The 21,732-nt window shown below is 42.0% G+C and overlaps 2 protein-coding genes across 3 annotated transcripts in view; both read left to right on the forward strand.

Moving 5' to 3' along the window:
- Positions 1-1,177: 1,177 nt before the first annotated feature.
- SEH1L (SEH1 like nucleoporin) lies at positions 1,178-14,463 on the forward strand. Of its 2 annotated transcripts, none has more exons than XM_082314984.1 (9): positions 1,178-1,354; positions 3,296-3,346; positions 4,396-4,542; positions 6,003-6,214; positions 7,508-7,606; positions 8,651-8,791; positions 9,089-9,246; positions 9,899-10,049; positions 13,682-14,463. In XM_082314984.1, exons 1-9 carry the CDS (start codon positions 1,244-1,246, stop codon positions 13,869-13,871), a joined length of 1,260 nt encoding a protein of 419 aa, XP_082171110.1. In that variant the 5' UTR covers positions 1,178-1,243; the 3' UTR covers positions 13,872-14,463. The 2 variants fall into 2 exon arrangements, with proteins under 2 accessions (XP_082171110.1, XP_082171111.1); XM_082314985.1 differs by having other exon boundaries at positions 12,017-13,806.
- A 3,594-nt stretch (positions 14,464-18,057) lies between these two features.
- CEP192 (centrosomal protein 192) overlaps positions 18,058-21,732 on the forward strand; it is a 74,559-nt gene continuing 70,884 nt past the window's right edge. The window contains exons 1-3 of the mRNA XM_082327231.1: positions 18,058-18,245; positions 19,084-19,206; positions 20,825-20,979. Coding sequence (XP_082183357.1) covers positions 18,076-18,245; positions 19,084-19,206; positions 20,825-20,979 — 448 coding nt within the window. The 5' untranslated portion in view covers positions 18,058-18,075. The remainder of the gene's footprint in view (positions 18,246-19,083; positions 19,207-20,824; positions 20,980-21,732) is intronic.

Genomic DNA, 21,732 nt, shown 5'->3' on the forward strand with positions numbered 1-21,732 from the left:
CGTCACTTGTGACGTCCTTTCTACCACATGCAACTCTCCGTTCTGCTTCCTCCGCTTCCTAGCCTGTGATGCTGCCCAACACCCGCCTCGTCTCACTTGGGGCTCTCAGCCTCCCTCGGGGTTCCTTCACCGCCTGCACTGTGTATCATCGCATGCTTCCTCCTCCCCACAAGCCCCTCCAAACTTAGCCCCTACGCGCCTCTCCTCGAGAAGCAGGTCTCGTGGCCTTTTGCGCCGCAGCGCTCTCGGGGCTCATCCAGCACTACCCATGGGTACAGTAAAGCGCAAAGCAGTAAATCAGACACCGCCGTGCTGAATGTTTCCTCTGCTCGCTTATTGGCTTGCATCGTTACAGTGAGCTCCAACACTGTAAGTAAGGTAACGTATAGAGACTTCACAGCGCCTGCTGAGGGAAACGGCGATGGCCACGGCAGGAGAGGGGAGAAGGGGGAAGCAGCAGCACCGGTCAGGAGACGGCGACTGGGCTCCGGGGGACGGTGATGGTGGGGAAGGTGATGACGGAAAGCAAACGGGATTTATCTGGGCGAGCTATACAGCCGCCAAGGGCTCCTACGAGGCGGCGAAAGCAGCGGCGTTGAGGACGGGCGGGGCGGCGGCGAGCCGCGGGCTACAGGCGGTCGGCGCGAGGCGCCCAGAGCGGCGGCAGCGCCTCGCGTACCGCCCCCTGCTGGAGCGCGGCAGCCGCCGCGGGGGCACCCGGCCGCCTCACAGGCGCCGCCAGGCGGCCGCGGAGGAAGAGGCCCGCCGCACAGCCCGGCGGCAACTGGGGCCGGGGCGGGGGAAGGCCGGCCGGCCGGCCAGGGGAGCGCGGCCGCGGCTGCCGGGGCCCGTCCGCCCCCTCCCGGCAGCTCCCGCGCTGCCCCCGCGCAGGAACGCTCTCTCACGCGACCGCCGGCCCCGCCCGATCTCGCCCACGGGCCCCGCGCTCGCTGCCAACCGCCTTGCCCGCGGCGCGGGACCCCCCTCAGCCTCCCGGCGGGGGCGGGCGCGGCAACGGGCGGGCGCGGCAACGGCCGAGCGCGAGGCGCCGCTCCGCCCCTCCGCTCGGCGGGGGTGACCCAGCGCACGCGCGCAGCAGGCGGCGAGCGCGGCGGCCTCCGGCGGCTGCGCGCGGGCCGCCGGCGGCCGTTGGCCCCGCCCCGCCCCGCCCCGCCCGGCCGCGCCGCGTGAGGAGGGCGCGCGCCTGGGCCGGGAGAGAGCGTGGCGGCTGCGCCGCGGCGCGATGTTCGTGGCGCGCAGCATCGCGGCGGATCACCGGGACCTCATCCACGATGTCTCCTTCGACTTCCACGGGCGGCGCATGGCCACCTGCTCCAGCGACCAGAGCGTCAAAGTGAGCGGCGGCGGCTGCCGCCGCCGGGCCTTGTGCCGGGGGGTGGCGCGGCGTCTGCCGGCGGTAGCGCGGCACCGGCCGTGCGCGGCCTACCGGGCTGCCGGGCGGGCGCCGGGGCGCGGCCTTCCCTTCCCTTCCCTCCCTTCCCTTCCCCCGGCGGCGGGCCCGGGCCTCCGGGCGGGAGGGGCCGGCCGCTCTCCGCCCCGCTGGGGCCGGGGGGGGGCGAAGGGCCGCGCTCGGCGCCCGCGTCCCGCCGCGTCCGCGGGGCGCTGCCGTGGGCACCGTCCGCGGGAGGTGCCGGCGGGGGCTGCGGGGTGCGCTCGCACCTGGGCGCGTTGTTCCTCTGGGCGCGTCTGCACGAACGCGTGTGAACGCACGACTCTGTTTTTTTTTTTTTTTTTTGCGAGCCGTTGCTGCAGCTGGGAAACATCCTCACGCTGCTGCGGCCACGGCAGCGCTGCTCGTTCCCTCGAGTCAGCTGAAAATCCGTACTTATTTACGGGCGCTGAGGGAGGAAGCCCCTGCTTCACAATGAAGTGCCAGTAAGCAAAAGGCTGAAGGGTTCTGCCTGTACCCTGGCAGATTAGGGAAACTGTAAAATATTAGAAACCTTAATTTTACATTCTTTTAGAGGAAATAAAATAATAGTAAATGAAAAGTTAATTGCTTTTTCCATTTTTTGCACATAGTGAGAAGATGGACAAAAATTCAGGAGTTACACGGTTAGATTTAAGAAATGTAATTTGCAGAGAGCACTTATGTCTTTTGTTAGACCAGGGAAATGGTTGAGAAAATTGCTTTTCCATAGAAAGCTATGTCAAATGTAGATCAGGCTTGAAAACAAGCGAGCAGCCCCTTCTCCCTGACCACATTTTAAAAAGCAGACAAAAAACCCCCAACAACAAAAAAGTCCCCCCAAAAGTAAGCCAAAACCATGTCAGTCTTTAGTCTGGACTGGCGACGTAAAACTCACAGCCTAAAAAGAATGTTCTTAAGATGCCGAGATGTAGGTGAAACCCAAAAACTATGTTCTTTAGCAATGTAATGTTACTTTCCAATCATAACGGTGCCCTTTGTGAGACTGACTGAAGAAGTTTAACCAGAGTATTACAGCACCTGCAAAACAGCAGCGGTGTGTCTGGCGTAGGCCCCGTTCTCGCTCGGTGGGCCCTGCAGAATAGCAGTCGGGGAGAAGTTACGCAGTTGGGCTGTGATGATAACAACCAAGGTGGTGGTAGAGATCCAGAACGGCAAAAGCGAGGTGACTTTCGGTAAGGTTATATGGTGAATGAGTGACAAACTGGGGTGGCTGCCAGGCTTCTAGAGGTGTCTTTCATCTGGTTACATTCATGACTTCCTTCACAATTTTTCAGGAAAAAAAAGTCATCAAGATGATAAAGATGTATGGGAAATGAAGAGAAAGGAAGGTTAAGTGACTTGCGTGTGATTATAAATCAAGGCAAAAATATTAGAAACAAGATCTGTTTCCCCCCGAGCTTGATTTTCTTTTTGCTGTCCTGCTCTGTCTTTGGGATGATGGCCAGGAGCCACACCAGGGTGTTGCAACCAGATGTGAGCATGTGAGGACTGTGGGGGCTGTAGAGTGAAACTGCGTCGTGTACTCTTGGAACAGAGTGAATGAAGTGTTGAGAATTGTAATAATTTGTCTTCTATGAATAATTCATTGTTTAAAAAAGATAGGCTCCATACAATAGTGGATTTTGCAGGTGAATGCCTCTTCTCTCTACCTGTAGTAGGGATATTTTCAAGGTCGAGTGACATGCTGTTGTGTACTGAGCCAGGTAGAGTTTTCCAGATTAAAAGGGTTAGTGGTCTATGTATAGCTATATATATATATATTTCTAATGGCTCTGGTTTTTTTAGTACTACTTGGTAAGCTTTATATACAAATTGTATGATTGTGTTTTGATTTCTCTGTAGGTCTGGGACAAAAGTGAAAATGGGGATTGGCATTGCACTGCCAGCTGGAAGGTTTGTATTTATAAAAATTACACAGTTACAACTATAATTTCTCCTTTGTTTTTGAAGAAACACACTTAGTTTTTGCTGACTTGTAGAGTAGAAATACTTTTGGTTTGTTGTAGATCCTGTATTTCTTTTGGTAAAATACTTTTCGTCTGCTTTTATAAAACATCTCTAAAGCCTCTCACTTAAAAACAGAGGCCAGCATGCGGTCTGGTAGTATTAGTACTTAGTTATGTTGGCGGACTTTGTTACCAGTAAACACAGCAGTAACTGGCGTTTAGGGAGTTGGAAAACGGTACCTTCATTTTTAATTGAATATTTCCTTTTTGCATATTGTAACACTTGAAAAAAAGAAAGGGGGGAAAAATAAAAAGGAAGAGGTCTGGCTATTAAATGTTACAACATCTGACCTGTTTTTTTTTTTTTTTTTCCCCAAAACCTTTCTGAGAACTGTGTCATGCAGAGACTCCGCTTCATCAGGATAATTAGTGCATTCAGCTTCTGAATTGTCCTTAAACTTGTATTTAATAGGACCACAATATGATAATCCCTGTAAATGAAAATGCAAGCGAAGCTTTTGAATTCCCCTTCTCTATAAAAAGGAGCATTAGGTTGACTAGGTATGAAAAAGAAGTTTCATGTAAAAAAGGAGAAGATAAGTAATGCTCTGCATATGCTTTGGAAAAGTACAAGCAAGCTAGAAGTGAGCATGGTAGTGGCTGAAAATTGAAAACAAAGCTGTACTCTTTGTCTCAAGGCAGAATCTTAGCTTGGAACTTGCTGTTTGTAGGAGTAATGCCTTGAAATACACTTGCAATAATTATCTTTTAACCATTAATTAATAGCAACAAAACTTTGCAGTGCTTATAGGAATAAACAAATGCAACAGTTGCTGTGTAACTTTGAGCTTTATAAAAGAACATAGATTTGAAAGGCATGGTCTTACTACTTCCTAGAATTTACTTCTGCTTCTGCAGAAAGTCATGAGAATGTGTGATTGCTTGGACTAATACAATAAGTGTGTTTCTCTAGAGCGTTTTGGTGTTATCTTGCAGACACATAGTGGATCTGTGTGGCGTGTGACATGGGCCCATCCTGAATTTGGGCAGGTCCTGGCTTCCTGCTCTTTTGATAGAACAGCAGCTGTATGGGAAGAAATCGTGGGAGAGTCAAATGATAAACTCCGAGGCCAGAGTCACTGGGTGAGACTTCAACGTATTCATTACAGTTTCTATATGTTCTCATATAAACAGATTTACTGTGCCTCATTGATTTGTTTCCCTATCATAATGGGCTGAAGCTTTAAACTGTTTAAATTCCAAAATTAAACAGAAGACTGAACATGAAAATGGTTCTAAATACCAAGTTACTGGACACTTCTGGTTTTGCAACATATTTTCTGTTCCTGAAACAGAAAAAGCACCCTGGTTTTTTCTGTTAATATAAAGTCGTCCTGATTTTGCCCATGTTTTGTTAATTTGTGGCATATATTGCAATATAGAGTAAGTATTTTTAAAACATTTGGGGAAAACAGCTAAATGGCAACATGTGGGCCGATTAGCGTCACTGCTATTGGTGTTTCTTAATAAGATGTTCCCTGGCAAACAACTTGCAGACATGAGTTCCCATCTACGGTAGAATTAAAGTTGTGGGGTTTGTCTTCTGTGACAAAGGCGCATTTGAAACTGTCTCAGGCTGTTGTTTTTCATCTTTTAAACAATAGATCAGGTTTTGGGGGGGAATAGTTTGCTCAGAAGTGGATTTTCTGGGTAGCATTTCATCAAGAGAATTTTGGATGTGAACCAGTTATTTTGTAGCTATTCTTCATGTGTGATCTTATATAACTTAGTGTAGTATTCCTGCCTCTAATGTTTAATTTCATTTTAGGTTGCTAAAATATCTGCAATTTTCTACTTTCTAGTAAAGTTTTCTAACATTAAAATATGTAATTGTGAAGAGTTGTGTTGTCAGGGCCTTTGGCACCCAGTGGGGTATGAAAGCTGGCTTCCGTGTGCAGGATGCAGTTGTGATGCGTAGTTTTCAGCTGAAACTCATACTTTCTTGCCAGGAGAGGAGACAACTTGAAAAGCAAATGTTTACAATTTTTTCCTCTTTCACCCTAGCTAATCTTCCTATCAAATGTCTGCTGTATTCACCCATTCCCTTATCAGAAATACTTGTTGTTTTGAGGCTTCTGTTGGAAAATGCTTCATGGTAAACTTCAACACCACTGAAATTAGAAAGCGGCGTTGCTAGGCATCGCAGTTAATATTGTCACCAGTATGAATGAAGAGGACAGTTTCAAACTACCTGTGGCCAATACTCTTGTATTTTATGCTTATGTTACATGGTGGTTGTTTTTGGTTGGTGTGTTTTTTTTTTTTTTCCTCTCTGAAGAGCATAATCTAAACAGCGCTTTTTGGTATCAGAACTTGGATACCACCGTGAATATATGTCTTGATGCTTGAAATTGCATCAGTGCAATGATCTGTCATTTCTCCAGTTCGTTGGTGTATAAAGATTTTTTTTTTAAGCTCTTGATGGAAGAGGTAAGTGATCCTATGAAATGGTGTTGTCAGACTTTCATTAGCCTTCCTTAGGGAATACATTTTTGATGGAAATTTCTAGCATTTCCTTCAAGAATTTCTGCCTTTCTTTGCAGGTAAAGAGGACTACTCTAGTAGACAGTAGGACGTCTGTCACAGATGTGAAGTTTGCTCCCAAGCATATGGGTCTTATGTTAGCAACCTGTTCAGCAGATGGAGTTGTAAGGATTTATGAAGCTCCAGATGTGATGAATCTCAGTCAGTGGTCACTGCAGCATGAAATCTCATGTAAACTAAGTTGCAGTTGTATTTCTTGGAATCCTTCAAGGTATGTTATTAAAACTGTAGGTTTTGCTTTATGACTGTTTAAGCAGGAGATCCAAAGAGTTAGTTCTGAATTTTTTTTGAATAAATCCTAAAACATGCATGAAGAAGATTGAGTGTACATTACTCGGATCTGAAAGAAAGCTGCTAACATTTCTTTTAGTAAAGCAAGTTTGGCAGAACCAGAGAAGTGTTACAAAAACTCCTCCCGTGCTCTGTGAGGAAATATTCCCAGCTTAATTATTTTTAGCAAGTAATGAGCTAAAGAGCTACAGAATGCTCTTTATTTATCCCACAAAACTTAACTGGGATTTTAAGAAGAGAAAGTGTTTATAAAGGGACAGTTCCTCTCTCTTTCTTCTTTCCTTAAGAAAGGTGTTGCAATAGGTAGTAATTTTGACAGCTCTAACAAGGACACGCACCCTTGCCAGTGCAACAGAGTACTGGGAAGCACAAGAGTCTCGCTAGCACAAATACAAAGCCTTGAGAGTTGTTCTTTTAGTGATACCCTCAGGGGCTCAATGATATACTTAACCTTCTTGAACGGGAAGCAATCAGAGAGGAGTTTGGTTGGGTAGTCACCACCCAGAACACATACAAGCAGAGATTCTCCTTTGCTTCCCATCTCACATCCTCCCCCAGCAATAACAGGAAGGGAAAAACCATTCAGGGCTGAACGGCTTTGGATTCTGTTTGTCCAGAAGCACTTAATGGCTGTCCCTACAGAAGCAGTGGTCTGTGTCCTGCTGATCCAGCCATTCTTCTAGTCAGTAGTAGTAGCCTGTGCTAAAGGTTCAGAGTACAGGCTTTCTCTTTAATACATGGGATGGGGTTAAAAGTTGATTTAAAACTAGAACTCATCTACATTTAGCTTTTGTAATCTGTCTTCCGAAACCTGAATGAAATCCCACTAAATCAGTCATTAAAAGTACTGCAAAGAATGCAGACTCTGCTGTGAAACTTGTGGCGAATACTTGACTGCAAATGCGTATGTAAAATCAATCCTGCTCTCTGGGAGCATCATCTTGAATTGTCAAATAATTTTCCGTAATGATTTCTCCTTAATGGGTGTATAAAGTGGTTATTCAAAACAATAGAATGGAGGTTGTACCGGTAACTGTGAATAGCGCTTACTCATGTTTCCTTGTGATTTTTACCCGCCCCCCCCCGTGGTAATTTTTTTTGTTACTGTTTTTTTTTTTCTTTATAGATAATGTGCCTGAAACGTAAAAAATGGCTTCGTGTACTGTCTGTGAAATCATTTGTAAATACACCAGTATTTGTTTTCACCTTTTAGCTCTCGAGCACATTCTCCAATGATAGCTGTAGGAAGTGATGACAACAGTCCAAATATATTGGCTAAGGTTCAAATTTATGAATATAACGAAAATACCAGGTATGCTAAATGTATAACATCTGTGGGATCTTCAAGTAGCTTGTAGTATATGGCTTTTTATTTTATTCCTGTCATTAGATGTGCAGTAGTAAATAATAATACCTTAATTCTGTCTCTGAGCCATTGGATGGGAAAGGAGAGGGAGACCTCAGAATGTTAACTGATATTAACAGACATGATATCGATAATTTTGTTCCATCTCAGTGCAGAAATGCCAGTGTTCTTACCAGCATTTTAAAGTGAGAATTGTTGTTTCTGCTTCTGCTAATTTATATGCTTAATTTTGTGCAAGGAATTAATACGACAAAGTTGAAATTTGAATTGTGTTGCACTAGGCACTGTTTTGTTCAAGGCGACCTTAAAATATTTTTAAAAAGTCCTGTGAATTACTAGCTTTCTGTGAAAGTTCAGTTTGGACAGCTAAGAATTCAGAAACAGAGAAGGCCAGGAAGCGTATGCACAACCACTTTCAATTAAGTCATGACAGAGAACTTGTGTTTCATTCACGGTGATTGGTGTGGGAAAGGAGCCAGCGTGTTTTGTGGACTTATGCCTGGCTTCAGACAATGTTCTCTGTGCATTAACAATAAAGAAAAGGTGTTGTAACTTACCTGGTGGTAGATAACAAAATGGAATGCATGTTGATCATACAGTGAAGGAGGCAGATAGTGGTCTGCTTACAAGCACAGGAAATTTAGTAAGTTACTGAGATACAAATTCCCTTCAGATTTGTGAATGGAAGAATCTTTTTATTTCCCTCTTGCACCTGTAGACAAAAATGTTCTTTGTACTGGAATCCTCGCTTTATTGTATGATTTAGCATACTGTTGTTAGTAGTTAGGGTATCTGATGTATTCAGTTTCTGAAGAAATCAGCTTGTAATTATTACTTAAAATTAGATTTATGTTAAGAAAATATTTTTATCTTTGCAAGTGTCATCATGTATACTAACCCCTTTTTCCCTGTTCCACTACGTCTGGTTTATATAATATGCATCACTGGCAATTTTGATGGCACTAAAGGTTGATTTCTTACGCTGTACAGGAAGTATGCAAAAGCAGAGGCTCTGATGACAGTCACGGACCCCGTCCATGATATTGCATTTGCTCCAAATCTGGGAAGATCCTTCCACATCTTAGCTGTAGCAACCAAAGATGTACGAATTTTCACATTAAAACCTCTAAGGTGAGCTTAAAAGGTAGATAGTTCGGTATGATGCGGTGCATACTATGTAGTCTTATTTTAATAGTATCTACGAAGCAAAAGTAGTAACTTAATGTATACAGGACTGTTTTATCGCAGCGTGATTTTTAAGATGACGAGATTGTGAGCAAGTCTATAATTTTGTCTGAATACCTCCTAATCTAGTAACAACTGTTATATAAACTCCTTGAAAGATGTAGTCCTCTCTTTTTGTCATCATGTTCAAGCCCAGACCTTTGAACAGTTGTGTGCAGAACTGTCACTTTTTTCTTAAAACAGGAAAGAATTGACTTCATCTGGAGGATTAACAAAATTTGAAATTCATATTGTGGCACAGTTTGATAATCACAACTCCCAGGTGTGGCGAGTGAGCTGGAATATTACAGGCACAGTGCTTGCCTCCTCTGGTGATGATGGCTGCGTGAGGCTCTGGAAGGGTAAGGTCGCCCACCTGAAATACATTAGCTTTGTAGGATGCTGAATGTCCTTGAGAAATTTTACTCAAAAAAGAATTTTGGTGTAAAAGTTCATTTTAGATTTGTGAATGATAGATTTCTATATTTCTGTTTACATTTCAGAAAAAGGAAATAACTTTCTGTGCTGGAACACTTGCATGATTTAGGCTGCTGCGAATAGTTGTTACTGTACCCTCAAATTGTTTCACCAGACTAGAGCTATGTAAAGTTGTCTTTTTTTAAAAGTAACATATGTATTGCATTACTACCTTTGCCTGCTGCCAAAACCAGGAAATCTACATTCAGTCACAATGTTGAGGCAAACTGGCTTTTTTTCTCTGTACATTTCCAAAAGCAACAACAAAAAAAGAAGTGGCAGTTTCCTCATCCGTTCTCATTTGTTTCTCAGCGTTTTAATAAAGGAAACTCATTCTCGCTACTGAACAAAACTGAGTTTTAAATCGTGGATAGGCAGAGAATGTCAGACAGCTAAAGGGCCTCAGCTGTTTGGAACTTACATATTGGTATTTAAATTCAATTCTAATTCACTCTGTAGCAGTTGAAACATCATAGTTGTATCAAAAGGTGATCTTCAGAAGAGGAACTAACAATTTTTATGTATCTCTATTTGCAGCTAATTACATGGACAACTGGAAGTGTACTGGTATATTGAAAGGTAACGGGAGTCCAGTGAATGGTAGTTCTCAGCAGGGAATTTTTAATGCCTCTCTAGGTTCAGCTAATACAAGTCTACAGAATTCACTAAATGGATCATCTGCCAGCAGGTAGGTTAGTTAGTAAAGAGATTGAATTTCAGTAAATACTGTCTTCTCTGAATATTCTTCATTTCACTTAGCTTTCATGTTTGTTTTATAATTTTTTTTGAAGTGCAATGTCATTTATTGCATGAATATTCTTACAAGCTATTCTAGTTTTGCTCTGTGGTGGTGTCTGTTATGTCAGTGTTAAGAGGAACAAAACCTAAGCCGTACTGAATCACTCTGTATAAACGAGCAACGTAAACAACTATTTTCACTTTTAGTCCTTTCACGTGATTAAAAATAACTTTTCTGAAATAGTTTCAAACAAGGAGAAACTTCATCATACTGCTGTGTAACTGCCCTTCTGTTTTAGATGCGCGTTTAAAAGTGAAGCAAAAATACCAGCAACAAATTCTGTTTTTTCACTGGGATAATGTAGCAGAAAGGAAGGAGAAAAAGATACTTCATAATGTACGATTTCAACAGTCATATACTAGTGTTAGTTTACTTGCATTGTTGCAGGCGTAACATCAATTGAATGAAAGTTTTGGCATTCTTATCGCAGATTAATTTGCTTTCTCTGTTACGTTTTTATTCTGTAATAATTGCTCTTTAGTAGGTAAATACAACTGCCTCTTCTGAAAACCATTTTAATTTGTGCGCGCTGAAATCTAGAAGTACACCGAGCCCTGCATTTGTATGGTGCAGCGCGTACAATCAACTTTACAGGATGTGTCCTATGTAAGGACTAAATGTGGCCAAATTCCATAGCAGCAGCAGCTTCCAAGTTCTGTGGCCACCTTTATTTTTTCCAAATACCTTGGGATAGCCTCCATTTCCATCCATGTACCGCTACTAATACGGCTCTTTTCCCGTTTAAAATGCTCATCTGTAAAGTACTGTGACAGTTTGCTTTTGGAGAGTAGTCTTCACCCTCCCCTTCAGCAGTCAATCCTGAGCAGCAGTTCTGGCTTCCAGGTCCCTAGCTGCGTTGAACAGAGAAGGGCTTTCTTTTCACGTTTTCCTCACAGGATAAATGAGAGAGCAAGAGGTGGTAATGGGCCAAGTCTCCAGCAAGAAAGGAGGCCAAAATGATACTGGTCATCTGCTTCCAGGTGCTGCTTACAGTCTAGCAAAAAATGCTGAAATGCAGTCCTGTCTTGGAAATGAGATATCCAAACCTATTTAACTGGATTTGCTTGGGCTCCTGTAGGGAGAAACAGGCTGTTTTATACCTCTTCAGCATAGGCTGTGGTTTCACAGTCTCCTTATCTAAGACTGTGCTGCTGCCAGCAAGACTGCCCTACCCTACCCCATTAGTTGTTCTTCTCCTCTCCCTGAAGTTGGTAGTGAGCCGTTGTGAAACTGAAACTTCCAGTGTTATTTTAGACTCCCTCCATTGCTCTATATTTTGAAAGTGTTTTTTTGGTTTTGTGGTTTGTTTTTTTTTTTTTTTTTTTTTTTTTTTTAAATAAACTGTTCTTGGCTCCAATTTGGAATTAACATTTTGTTACAGAATTAAGTCCGTGGCTGGAGAATTTAAAAACGTATGGTGTCTTGTCCTAGGATTGAGCCTTACTATAAAAGAGATGCACTTAACCACATGTTTTCTTTTGTAATCACATTGGCTTGAATTCCATAAGCACAGTTGCTAACTTTTTGTAGCGGATTAACACTTACAATAAATATTTTTGTACTGACATTTGGCTAAATTGGTATGCTACACAGAATTTATTTTGTCTGTGACTGTAGATGCTATGTTTCAGTGTCTGTACATTTAAACACTTAAAACAGATAAAACAGGCAGATCTGGAAAACTTTGTTAAAGCACGACCACCAAACTGGATTTGTAATCAAAATAGTTTCAGAACAGATGATGTAGATTGTTGGAAAGTAAGTCAGTAAGGCTATATTGTTATGTTGATGTAATTGTGTGTCTAGATGTATGATACAATTTCCACTCTCCATTTGTATTATGTCCTTTTTAACAGAAAGCAGAGCTGATACCAAGCTAACTGGAGTAACTTTGGTGTTTTGCTGCTTGTTGCATGCACACAGGAATGGAAAACGAACTCCTTTTTCCCCTCCCCAACGTCGTTTGACCTCTCCCAAGACACCAGCAGCCTGCTAACTACTAAATGCTATTCAGAAAGCCTTTTTAAAACACGTTGTGTACGTTTTTGTACTAGCTCGCACAGTTTGATACTGTTGGAACTCCTTATAGAAAAATAATTGGAGAGGTTTCTTGTTTGGAAAAAACCCACAAACAAACAACAACCCAAACCCAAAAACTTCCATCAAAACTTTTTTTTTTTTTTGAAAGCTTGTCAGATTAAAAGACTAGTTCATGACTAAAAATGATAATTTTTGTCCTTGATTGGGATGGAAGGAGGGAAGTGACCATTAAAATAATTTTCATTAAAATGGTTCTGATAACTAATTTGTTTTGCATTTCATAATGTTCAGCATTTGATTAAGATTCCTAAACATCAGAAGTTTGTAACTGCTTTGTAATATATGAAACTGTTAGTTTTAAAGGAATAAGAAAACTGTGTTTTGACAATTGTACAGATCGTAGCTTTTAATAGTTTGATATTGCTTCATTTATAACTTAGTATGACTTCAAATAAACGTTTTGTAAGTGCTGTCATACTTTCTTCATCCTAACTAAGAGAAGTACTTTTTCTGATATGTACTTGTACATTCCTATGGTAATAATTCCATGGAGTAACTAAAATTCTCTGAGCTAAAAAGCAAAAAACACTTCAGCCATACAAAGATTGAAACCAAAATGCAGCTTGTTGTGAATTGTCCCATAATTTCGTTAATCATATAGCTGTTCCTTTATCTAAGTCCACGGAATTGTAAACAAGACAGAAAACATCTGTAGGTATCTAATATAGTTACACTAAAATGCACAAGTATTACGGGTAAGTCCTAATAAAAACAGCAGAAAAATTACATGAAGTGGCATAATTCTGAGTCTTGCATTCACCAGGAATCTTAAATTTACTCTGAGGATTTTGCAGAAATATGTAAATACATACAAAGACTGTATTTCATTGGAAGTAGTTCCTCTCTGTAAATGTATATTATTAAATTTAAAGTACTGTAAAAACAATGATGTTTTTACATCTATTCTAGAAGTGCTGTGAAGTTAATCTGAAGTAGATGCATATGCAGAAAATGTACTTACATAATATTTAATGTATATCTTTTGTCACAAATGAAGCGTTACTAAAAGCTCTGTTAACAAATGGCAGGAATTCTGGGAGAATGAAAGCCTGTTAATAGCTGTGCTACAACATCCTTTTGATTTCCAAAGCAATCTCTTCTTTTGTAAAAATGTATACTAGGATTATTATTACACTATTCTTTTCTGTGAATTTCGGTGGGAAAGACTGTATTATTTTCCTTTTAAAGAACAGTTTCCAGATTTGTCTTGTTTTGAATTAAAAGCCTTGATTTCTGCTATTATGTTCTATTGGTTTTGGCATGGATATACTAAAGCCTTTTTTTTTGTTTCCAGCATGTCTTTTCTCCCCTTTGGTTCTCCTTGTATTTACTACCTTTCTCTTTTTCTTGTTTTGTTTTTTTTTGTTTTGTTTTGTTTTGTTTTTTGTTTTGGTGTTTTGTTCCTTTCTTAATTGTTTCAGGTATTTCTTTCCCCCTCTGGATTCCCCACGGGCTGGATCGAGATGGTCCAGTCATGCCCAGCTCCTTCCTCCTCCTCCTCTGATAGAGCACTCTTGCGATGCTGACACTGCCAACATCCAGTATCCTCACCCTCGCAGACGATGTGTATCTCGGCCTCTTAATCTGTTACCTGAGAATGAAGGGGTTTAACATGTAACTTTAAATAAACTCTGAAGGGCCTTATTCTGGTTTGTGAATGCTTCCATTTCTGGCTGCCTTTGTATTTCTTCTCTGATACAGAAGATTTTAAAACATTTGGGGACTTCATGCATGTTTTGCAAAACAAACTACAACATTTGGAACATGTTATTTATGTTTGTGTATCAAAGCAACGCTTTAATCTGTACCCTTTGAACTACGGCAACACATACAAACAGTATTAACCGTGAGCTATTTACAGAGTAGCTGACTTCAAGGTGCCTGTCCTTTTTTTTTTTTTTTTTTTTTTTTCCTCCCCTTCTTTTTTGGAATCAGTTTAGTGTGGTCTTGAATTTTTTTCTTTTTGTATTTTGCACTGACATTGTGAAATATATTCTCAAAATTAAACATGCCTTCAAGAAGTTGTTGAATAACTAAAGGATTGATATTGGATCAACTTGTAGAAGAAACAAAACCATTCCTGTGTATACTGCAGCGAAATAGTTTGGAGTGTTTGGTTACTTGAGAATTTTCCATCTTGCTGTATAAATATTTAAATTTTATAATTGCGGTTGACTAATAAACTTATTCTAAAAGGTCTGTATCAGTATGCTTTTTGTTGTAATAGTGGTTTTTGTTTTTTTTTTTTTAATGGGCCCCTGATCAAGGAGCTTTTCTGATTCAGGTGTCCGTTCTCATAGCTTTGCTTTTGTGAAGTCATGTGCCATTCTGGATGCGCAGTTCTGTATTACGTTTTTCTGCCACAGGGTGTGCTCTGACTTTTCTCATGCGTGTGTTGAAGGTCTGCAGAGACTACTAGAGTTGTTGGATTTCAAATTACCTCATGGTTCTTTTCCGGTGATGCAATAATTCACTTAGGACATTTTGAAGAAATAGTACTGACTTAAAAGCCTCCTTTTTTGATGTGTCAGCACAGGAACATCATTGCTGTGGATCAGCACGCTGGCATTGACTCGGCTTTGGCTGGTGTGAGACAGGCGGGAGGATAAAACTGGACAATGACTACACGGAGTAGCGTTACTGTACAGGATGTAACTGCTGAGCGTGTTCCGCAGATCTGGGGGGGAGGAAGGACAAAGGTGGGCTCTGTGCAGCAGAAACCCAAAGCGTAATAGTGTATTTTAGTGTGCTTCAACGTGGACTTACGCTACTTCCTGGACTAGACCACCAGTAAGTGTAAGGTAACGGAGAGGGCAATCTGCATTCTTCCAAAACGATGCCAAGTTCCTGTATTTGTATTCTGGAAACTTCATTTGCTCATATGCTATATTTTTGCTCAGATACACCACGTTTGTTTCTTGCTTTATCTCTGAGGAATCTAGTTTTAATTTACCAAAAAGGTAAATTAAGGTGGCAGTGTCTAGATATGCTGCTGTTTCCCAGTGTTTAAAGTTTGTGCTATGAGACCCTGCAGTGTCTCAGATATGCCTCAATTACTGCAGTGTAAGAAAAACAAGTCTAAAATATATTCAAAGGTAATTCTTTATGTATAACCAGCCTTCATAAGCCAGATTTAAGGGAAAGACTCCTGCTTGCATTTTTTTTTTTTTTTTTTAAATTTGCTTCTGTTGTCATTTTGGAGACCAGAATATCAGCTTATGGTAATAGTAAAGTAAATGGCAACTTTTTGCAGCTTTCAATGCATTTGTTTAGTTAATCCAGTGTGATCACATTATTTTCCTCTGTGCTGAGCATGTATTATTATTAGATATCCTGACTAATTCCAGTCACTCTTCTTACTAATGGAAACATGCTGTTACATTTTCAGTGCAAACAAGTTATGTTTCCAATGGACTGGCCAAGTACTTTGACTTCAGCAAACAAACTTACGCTGGTTTTGTGGCTGATATGTGCCTTTCCCCCACCTGCCGTTTTGCATCCGTGTCTCTCCAAACCAGGACCTTTCACTCCATATCCTTGACGGTCCACCTCCCCTTCCTCAAACTCATGCTTCCCTCGTTATTCATATCTCTTGCACCCATGACTCAAAATTATGAACTGTACTTCTGTGCAGGACCTGGGCCCTTGAGTGTAAGCAGAACCCCTAGGAGGGAGGGAGATGACAGAAGGGCTTAGAAAGGGATGATTACAGCAGGCTCTTGCAGTATTTTAAATTTACCTAGTGCTTTGTAAGGCCGCTGTCCCTTTTCTTCTTCTGAAAGAAGATATGCATTATCCCATATACTGTTTACGTGCTTGGAGCACATCTCAGCTTGAACTTCCAAGACTAGAAGTTTTTGGATCTTGTAGTAGCCACGAAGTGGTTTGGTTTGCTTTTTTTTTTTTTTTAATTGTTGTTTGTTTTTGTTTTGAACATATGTATGAAATTCTGATGACGTTGAGTGCGTGAATTCTCACTCTCATTCTAGCTTTTTGCAGTCTCCATACCAGGAATACAATTGTAGAAGTGCATTTTAAAAATGTCCTGGAATAACACTGAATTTGATTTAGATCTTTCAAAGTTGTCATACACACATACATGTATTCCTATGTACCTTGTTTGGAAGGCACTGGCTGCCTTCTCATCCTCTACTTAAAAAACACGTGCTTCATGCTTCAAAATTGAAATAAAATTATCCAGGTACTGTATATAAACGGCACACCACTCAGCCTCTTCAAAGTGACTCATATAGCAACAATGCGACAGGAAAAAAGTCAGTGATACAAACAACGCCTGTCATATCAATAAAAAATGTCACATGAGTAAATCCGACTAAAGCTTTTTCCTTTCTAGGTGGTTATGCCCTGGCCCGGGGCAGCAGGGCCAGACCGGTTGGTCAGACATCGCTGGCGGCACATCTCAGCGGCGACGCGGTGCCTCAGGGGCCGCCGCCGTTCCCCTGAAAGACCCCGAGCTACTCACCGGTACCGGGATTCAAACCTCACCGGTCCGTTAGCAAATACCTGAAATAACCGATTTCATCGTCCCTTTCCAAAAAAAGAAAACCCTCAGCCGGTGTTGGCGCGAAATTACCTGACCCCGGCTCCGCTCTCGCGGGGGAGCTCCCCGCCTTCCCGCCTAACGGACGACAGGGCACGGCGGGGGGCGGGGCTGGGCGGTGCCGCGCGCCCCTCGCCCAATCAGCATCCCCCTCTCTCGCCCCTCCCTCCAACTTTTTCCTCCTGCCGCGCCCCGCCAACCAATCGCCGGCTCCGGCCGGGGCTCGCCCATTGGCTGGCGGCGGGGCGAGGCGGGGTGCGTGCGGGTGGGCGGGAGGGCGAAGGGCGCGCGCGGGCTGGCGGAAAGTTTGGGCGGTGAGCGGCGGCGCTGCGCACGCGCCCCTGGCCGGGGGGTGGGGGCTGTCGTTTCTGTCCCGCGCCAGGTGAGGGGGTGGGGCCCGCCCGCCCGCTGGGGGGCGCCGCGCGGCGGAGCGGCGTGGGCGGGGCCAAGCAGGGCAGGGCAGGGCGGCGGGGCGCGGGACGGCGCGTGCGGAGGGAGCGGCGGTTTGAAGTTTTGGCGGTTGGGCGACGGTTTCTCCCTTTCCTCTCAGGCGAGTTACGGCGGGACGCGGGGGGGACGGGCCCCTCGGTCTTGGCCGCGGCGGCTCCGGGGAGGGGCAGGGCCGATCTCCTCCCGTTTGGAGGAAAAGGGGTCGTTGGCTTCCAGCCGCTCCCCGGCCCGGCCTGCGGCGGGGCCGTTGTGCCGCTCCCGGGCCGCGCCGGAGGGGGGATGTGTGCGTGTGGTGGTGCCTGCAGGGAGTGCTGAGGGGGGGGAGAGCCCAGGCCTTCCGTGTTGAGGTCAGTAGCGTTAGGCTGCAGCCTGCCGAGTAGCGGCCCGAGATGATCGCGTCACGGAGTTTATAGCTCCCCAGGTGCTCGCTGCTGTGGAAATGGAGGAAGGCTGGCTGGGTCCAAGCAGCTTTACAGGCTAAATATAGGTTGGCACGTCTTGCAGCGTCGGTACTCTTAACTTGCAGGAGCGCGGCTCTTTTTAGAAAGCCGAAGAAGGCTGTAAAACTCTGTGGCCCCCAAAGGGCTTGAGGTGAGAGGACGGGAAATAATTTTTGAGCACGTTTGTGGATAAAGTGGGGTGGTTGCCAAAGAATATTGGCCGTGATGTGTAAGTAACATATTTTTGACAGCATTCCTGTGACTTGTGTAACTGTATAGTTGTTTTGTTCCTACTTTCAGATGCTGCTGGACCAGGGCTGATCGTGTTGCCAAGCAGAGTGCTATTTTAAGCAGCTTGTGCAGGATGATGGAAGACTTCAGAAATATTGCTGATGAGACATTTCCAAGCTTCTTGGGCCATTCGCTGAATAGCAGTGCAAGTGTCATTTTTGAAAATGTTACTGTTTCCTCAAACCCTGGCTTACCTGTTGCAGCTTCAACTGTTGCTAGGAGTAAAAAAGGCTGTGACAACAGGTGAGACTATCAGTTAATAGCACTTAATAATATAAAAAACAGTTGACTGGCTTGAAACATTTAACTTTGGAGAGGAAAAATTCTTTTGACAGATTATTTGGTAGATGATAAAACTATTTACTAATCAGTAGCGTACTAATCAGCAAACATAGGATTGATTGTATTAGCAGTGAAAAATCTGCATTACATTCATAACTCACAAATACTTTTATTAAAATTGCCATTTAAAAGAGTTTAGTTTTTAGACTGATAACAATCAAGTTTCTTTTAACTCGACTCTTCAGCTTACTATACTCAAGTTTGAAGTCATATAGAGAATAATATAATTTTTACACGTGTGCTCTCGTAACTCTATTAACTCTTCATTTAACTTGCCTGAATCTGGCTCATTTTAGAAAGGGTAGTGTAAGAACTAGTGTTATGGATACAAATGAAAACTTATAATGATCCGTTCAGCAAGGAGTAGAGCAAAGAGTAACAGTTAGAAGCCTTTGCTCACTCAACTGCTGTCCTGTGACTTAACAAGTAGTAAGATCAGACTTTTATACCCTGTCTTTCCAGAAGTGTGCGTTCCAAATGGGACAGCACTAGCCACTAAAAATGATAATGTAGTGTTTCTCTAAAGAACTACAGAAGTCTGGAGAGGATCATTCTGGGTACATATGTGTACCTGTAAATACAGATTGGCTAGAAAATGCTGAAATATTCAAATAATTGAACTTATAGGAGATGAGTGGCGATCAATAGGATTTTTTTTTTTTCCCCCAAGTCTTTGGAAAACAGGAGAGGTGCATATTAGAATGATTCTGTTTTGTGTTTTTCCTCCCCACCTTTACAGGCTTTCTGATATCTGTGCATCCTATTTGGAAGGGAAACATTCACCTCTATCAGGATCTTCTCACAGTAGTCAGTCAGATCCTGAGCCAATGGGGAGATTTGCCCTCAGCTTTCGTGATGACATGTAAGTGAGATAGTTAAAATCTAATTCTGTCCTACAATACACATACCAGTATGTAGATTTATATGTACCGTAAGCTAATTATGGAATAGTTCAGAATTGAATTGCCCACCTCAGCAGCAGCTTCTGCTACTGGCCTTTGATGGCAGTAACTGGAGAGTTCAGCTGTGCACCAGCCTGTTAGCTTACAGTGTTTGGCAGCCTGGGCAGCTTTTCCTACTAAAGCAGCTCCTCCCTGTTTCCTGAAGAGGGATAGTGGCAGGCTATGTGGAAGCGTCCTGTGCAATGCTATCACTTAGGCTGTACAGCCCTGCATGAACAGCATTCTGCTGCTTAATTGATTAATTTGGCTTCATGTACGTGACAGGAATGAATCTTTAGAAGTGTTTTTTTTTTTTTTTTAAAAAAAACTATGATGTTTTGTTTTTTTGTCACACTAATTACAAATTTCCTAAGTGTGATTAATCAATTGACTTATTTGAATCTAGCTTGTATTTACCTAGTTTACATTACATAATCTAGAATTAAGCTGATGTTTCTGATTCACGTCATGTGTGTGAATAATGGTTTGCGCTGATTTAAATCTGTTCCAAGTAAGTATCGTGCAGTTTGCATACAGAAAGGAACATCAATTTCTATTAAATTTAGCTTTCTTGTAGCCTCAGTGATTGCTATTTCTTAAAAAATGGCTAGTGTTGGTGAAATAATTTAGAGAGCATTACTAAGTGGTGGAAGTGTTGGAAGCTGTTGCATGGGTTATTCTAAACAAGGTCAAATTTGTTCCTGTTGTTGCAACAGAAACCGCAGTGTGCATCTTTCTCACTGATAAAATAGCACCATGGGCAGTATGTCCCTGTAAAAACAAGGCATGTAAGATTTAAGAGAGGGAGTCAGCTTCTTGATTGTACTCAATTAAACAAAATACAAACATGGAATAACTGCATTTTAGACTTTCAAATGATAGTTTTATTGATACATGGAAAATATTAAAGGAAAAATATGATTCAGTTCACTCAATGTGGAACTTGTAACATCTTACATGATTAGCTTATCGGCCTATGTTGAAGTCCTATGAAACCAGAAGTGAAAAATAACTTTCCTGCAGAATTATAAAAGCTGCTTTTTAAACAGAACTATGTGCAATTTCAGTAAGTCATGTTCTTTATGATTTAGTCCCTAATTTAATGTTACAAAAGGCGTGCTGATATTGTGGACTTAGGAAAATCTTGTCTAGGGTTTGACTTGCTCTTGCACGGATCATGGAACTCACCTGGCATAGACCCTTTTCGCCTTATACTTTTCTCTCTTTTTGCAGAAATAAAAGAAAAAGGAACAAACAGAAAAAAGTAGAGAGGCGTATGTTACATTGAATTTCACTATTTGTTTCTCACTTTAGATTGTGAAACTGAAGCCCTTGTAATCTTGATATTTATTCCTTTATTGTAAAATGACAGGTATTAGGTTTGTAGAATCTATGTTAATGGGAACAGCTGACTTCCTAGAGATGAAGGCATTAAAACTGGGGGATTTATCAAATCTTTATATATAAAGTTGTTGTATGCTAATGTTGATCTATGTATCTCACAGAGTGATTTTTACATTGAAATAATTCTCTTTCTAGGGAAGCTGCTACACAAGTTAAAGAACTGCAGCCAGCTTCTGGTATTTTGAAAGAATCCTACTCAGTATACGGAGAGCAAAATCAGAATGTCATTGAGCATTCAAATCACAGTCAAGATACCTTACTTGAGGTATTGCCACTTGAACGATTGGAAGGTATTAAAATTTGAGAAAAATTGTATACTTATTCTCAGTGTAATTAGCTTTTTATGCTATAGATGCCTTCTCTTGACCCTTTCACTGTTTTATGGCATAGTGTAAATGGGTTTTGAAAAAGAGTCTCTTTGATTTGAACAAACTGAAAACAGAAAGCTTGTGGTTGACATTGTGTTCTTAGATTTCTCCCCAAAGTACAAAGCTAGATAGGAAGCTGGTGAAAATAATGCTTGCTATAAAATACCATAATTAGAATGCTAATAGGAATCTGAATTAATTTCAGGAACTTTACTTGTGGAAAAAGTGTACGTTGTTTTCTACCCCTTCTCTTTCAGTAGGTGTACGTCTATGAGATTATATTTTAACTAACATCTCTTTTCTTGCCGTATTCCAACCTGTAATAGGTGATCTTTAACTGCTGTTATAGAAGCTGGAAACCTACTTTTCTAGTGAGATGATGCATGAAAAAGTAGTTTGGAATACTTGCTGTGAAAACTATGCTTTTTTTAAGTATGAATGGAGTAGTGGAAGCAAAATAATTTTCTGTAACTTATTTTAAAAGCGTGGCTATTGATATTAAATTTGTTTGGGTTTTTTGCTACTGCCAGTCCTGTGATTAAATTCTGCTCATTCCTTAAAATTGAGTAAATATACTTAGTAAATATATACTTCTAGTCATTACCCTTGTCTAAGCTTTATCTGAATATTTGCATACGTTTTCATAAGGTAAGTATTAATAATTTAATAGCGAAC

Source organism: Platalea leucorodia (genome assembly GCF_965183815.1).
Source record: "Platalea leucorodia genome assembly, chromosome: 1".
NCBI classification, from domain to species: Eukaryota; Metazoa; Chordata; class Aves; order Pelecaniformes; family Threskiornithidae; genus Platalea; species Platalea leucorodia.

Bases quoted from the DNA above. Each gene is read 5' to 3' on its own strand.
- SEH1L (XM_082314984.1), top strand. From the start codon at position 1,244: ATGTTCGTGGCGCGCAGCATCGCGGCGGATCACCGGGACCTCATCCAC. The intron at 7,607-8,650 runs GTATGCTAAATG...TACGCTGTACAG, and splicing joins GAATATAACGAAAATACCAG to GAAGTATGCAAAAGCAGAGG. The intron at 9,247-9,898 runs GTAAGGTCGCCC...CTCTATTTGCAG, and splicing joins CTGCGTGAGGCTCTGGAAGG to CTAATTACATGGACAACTGG.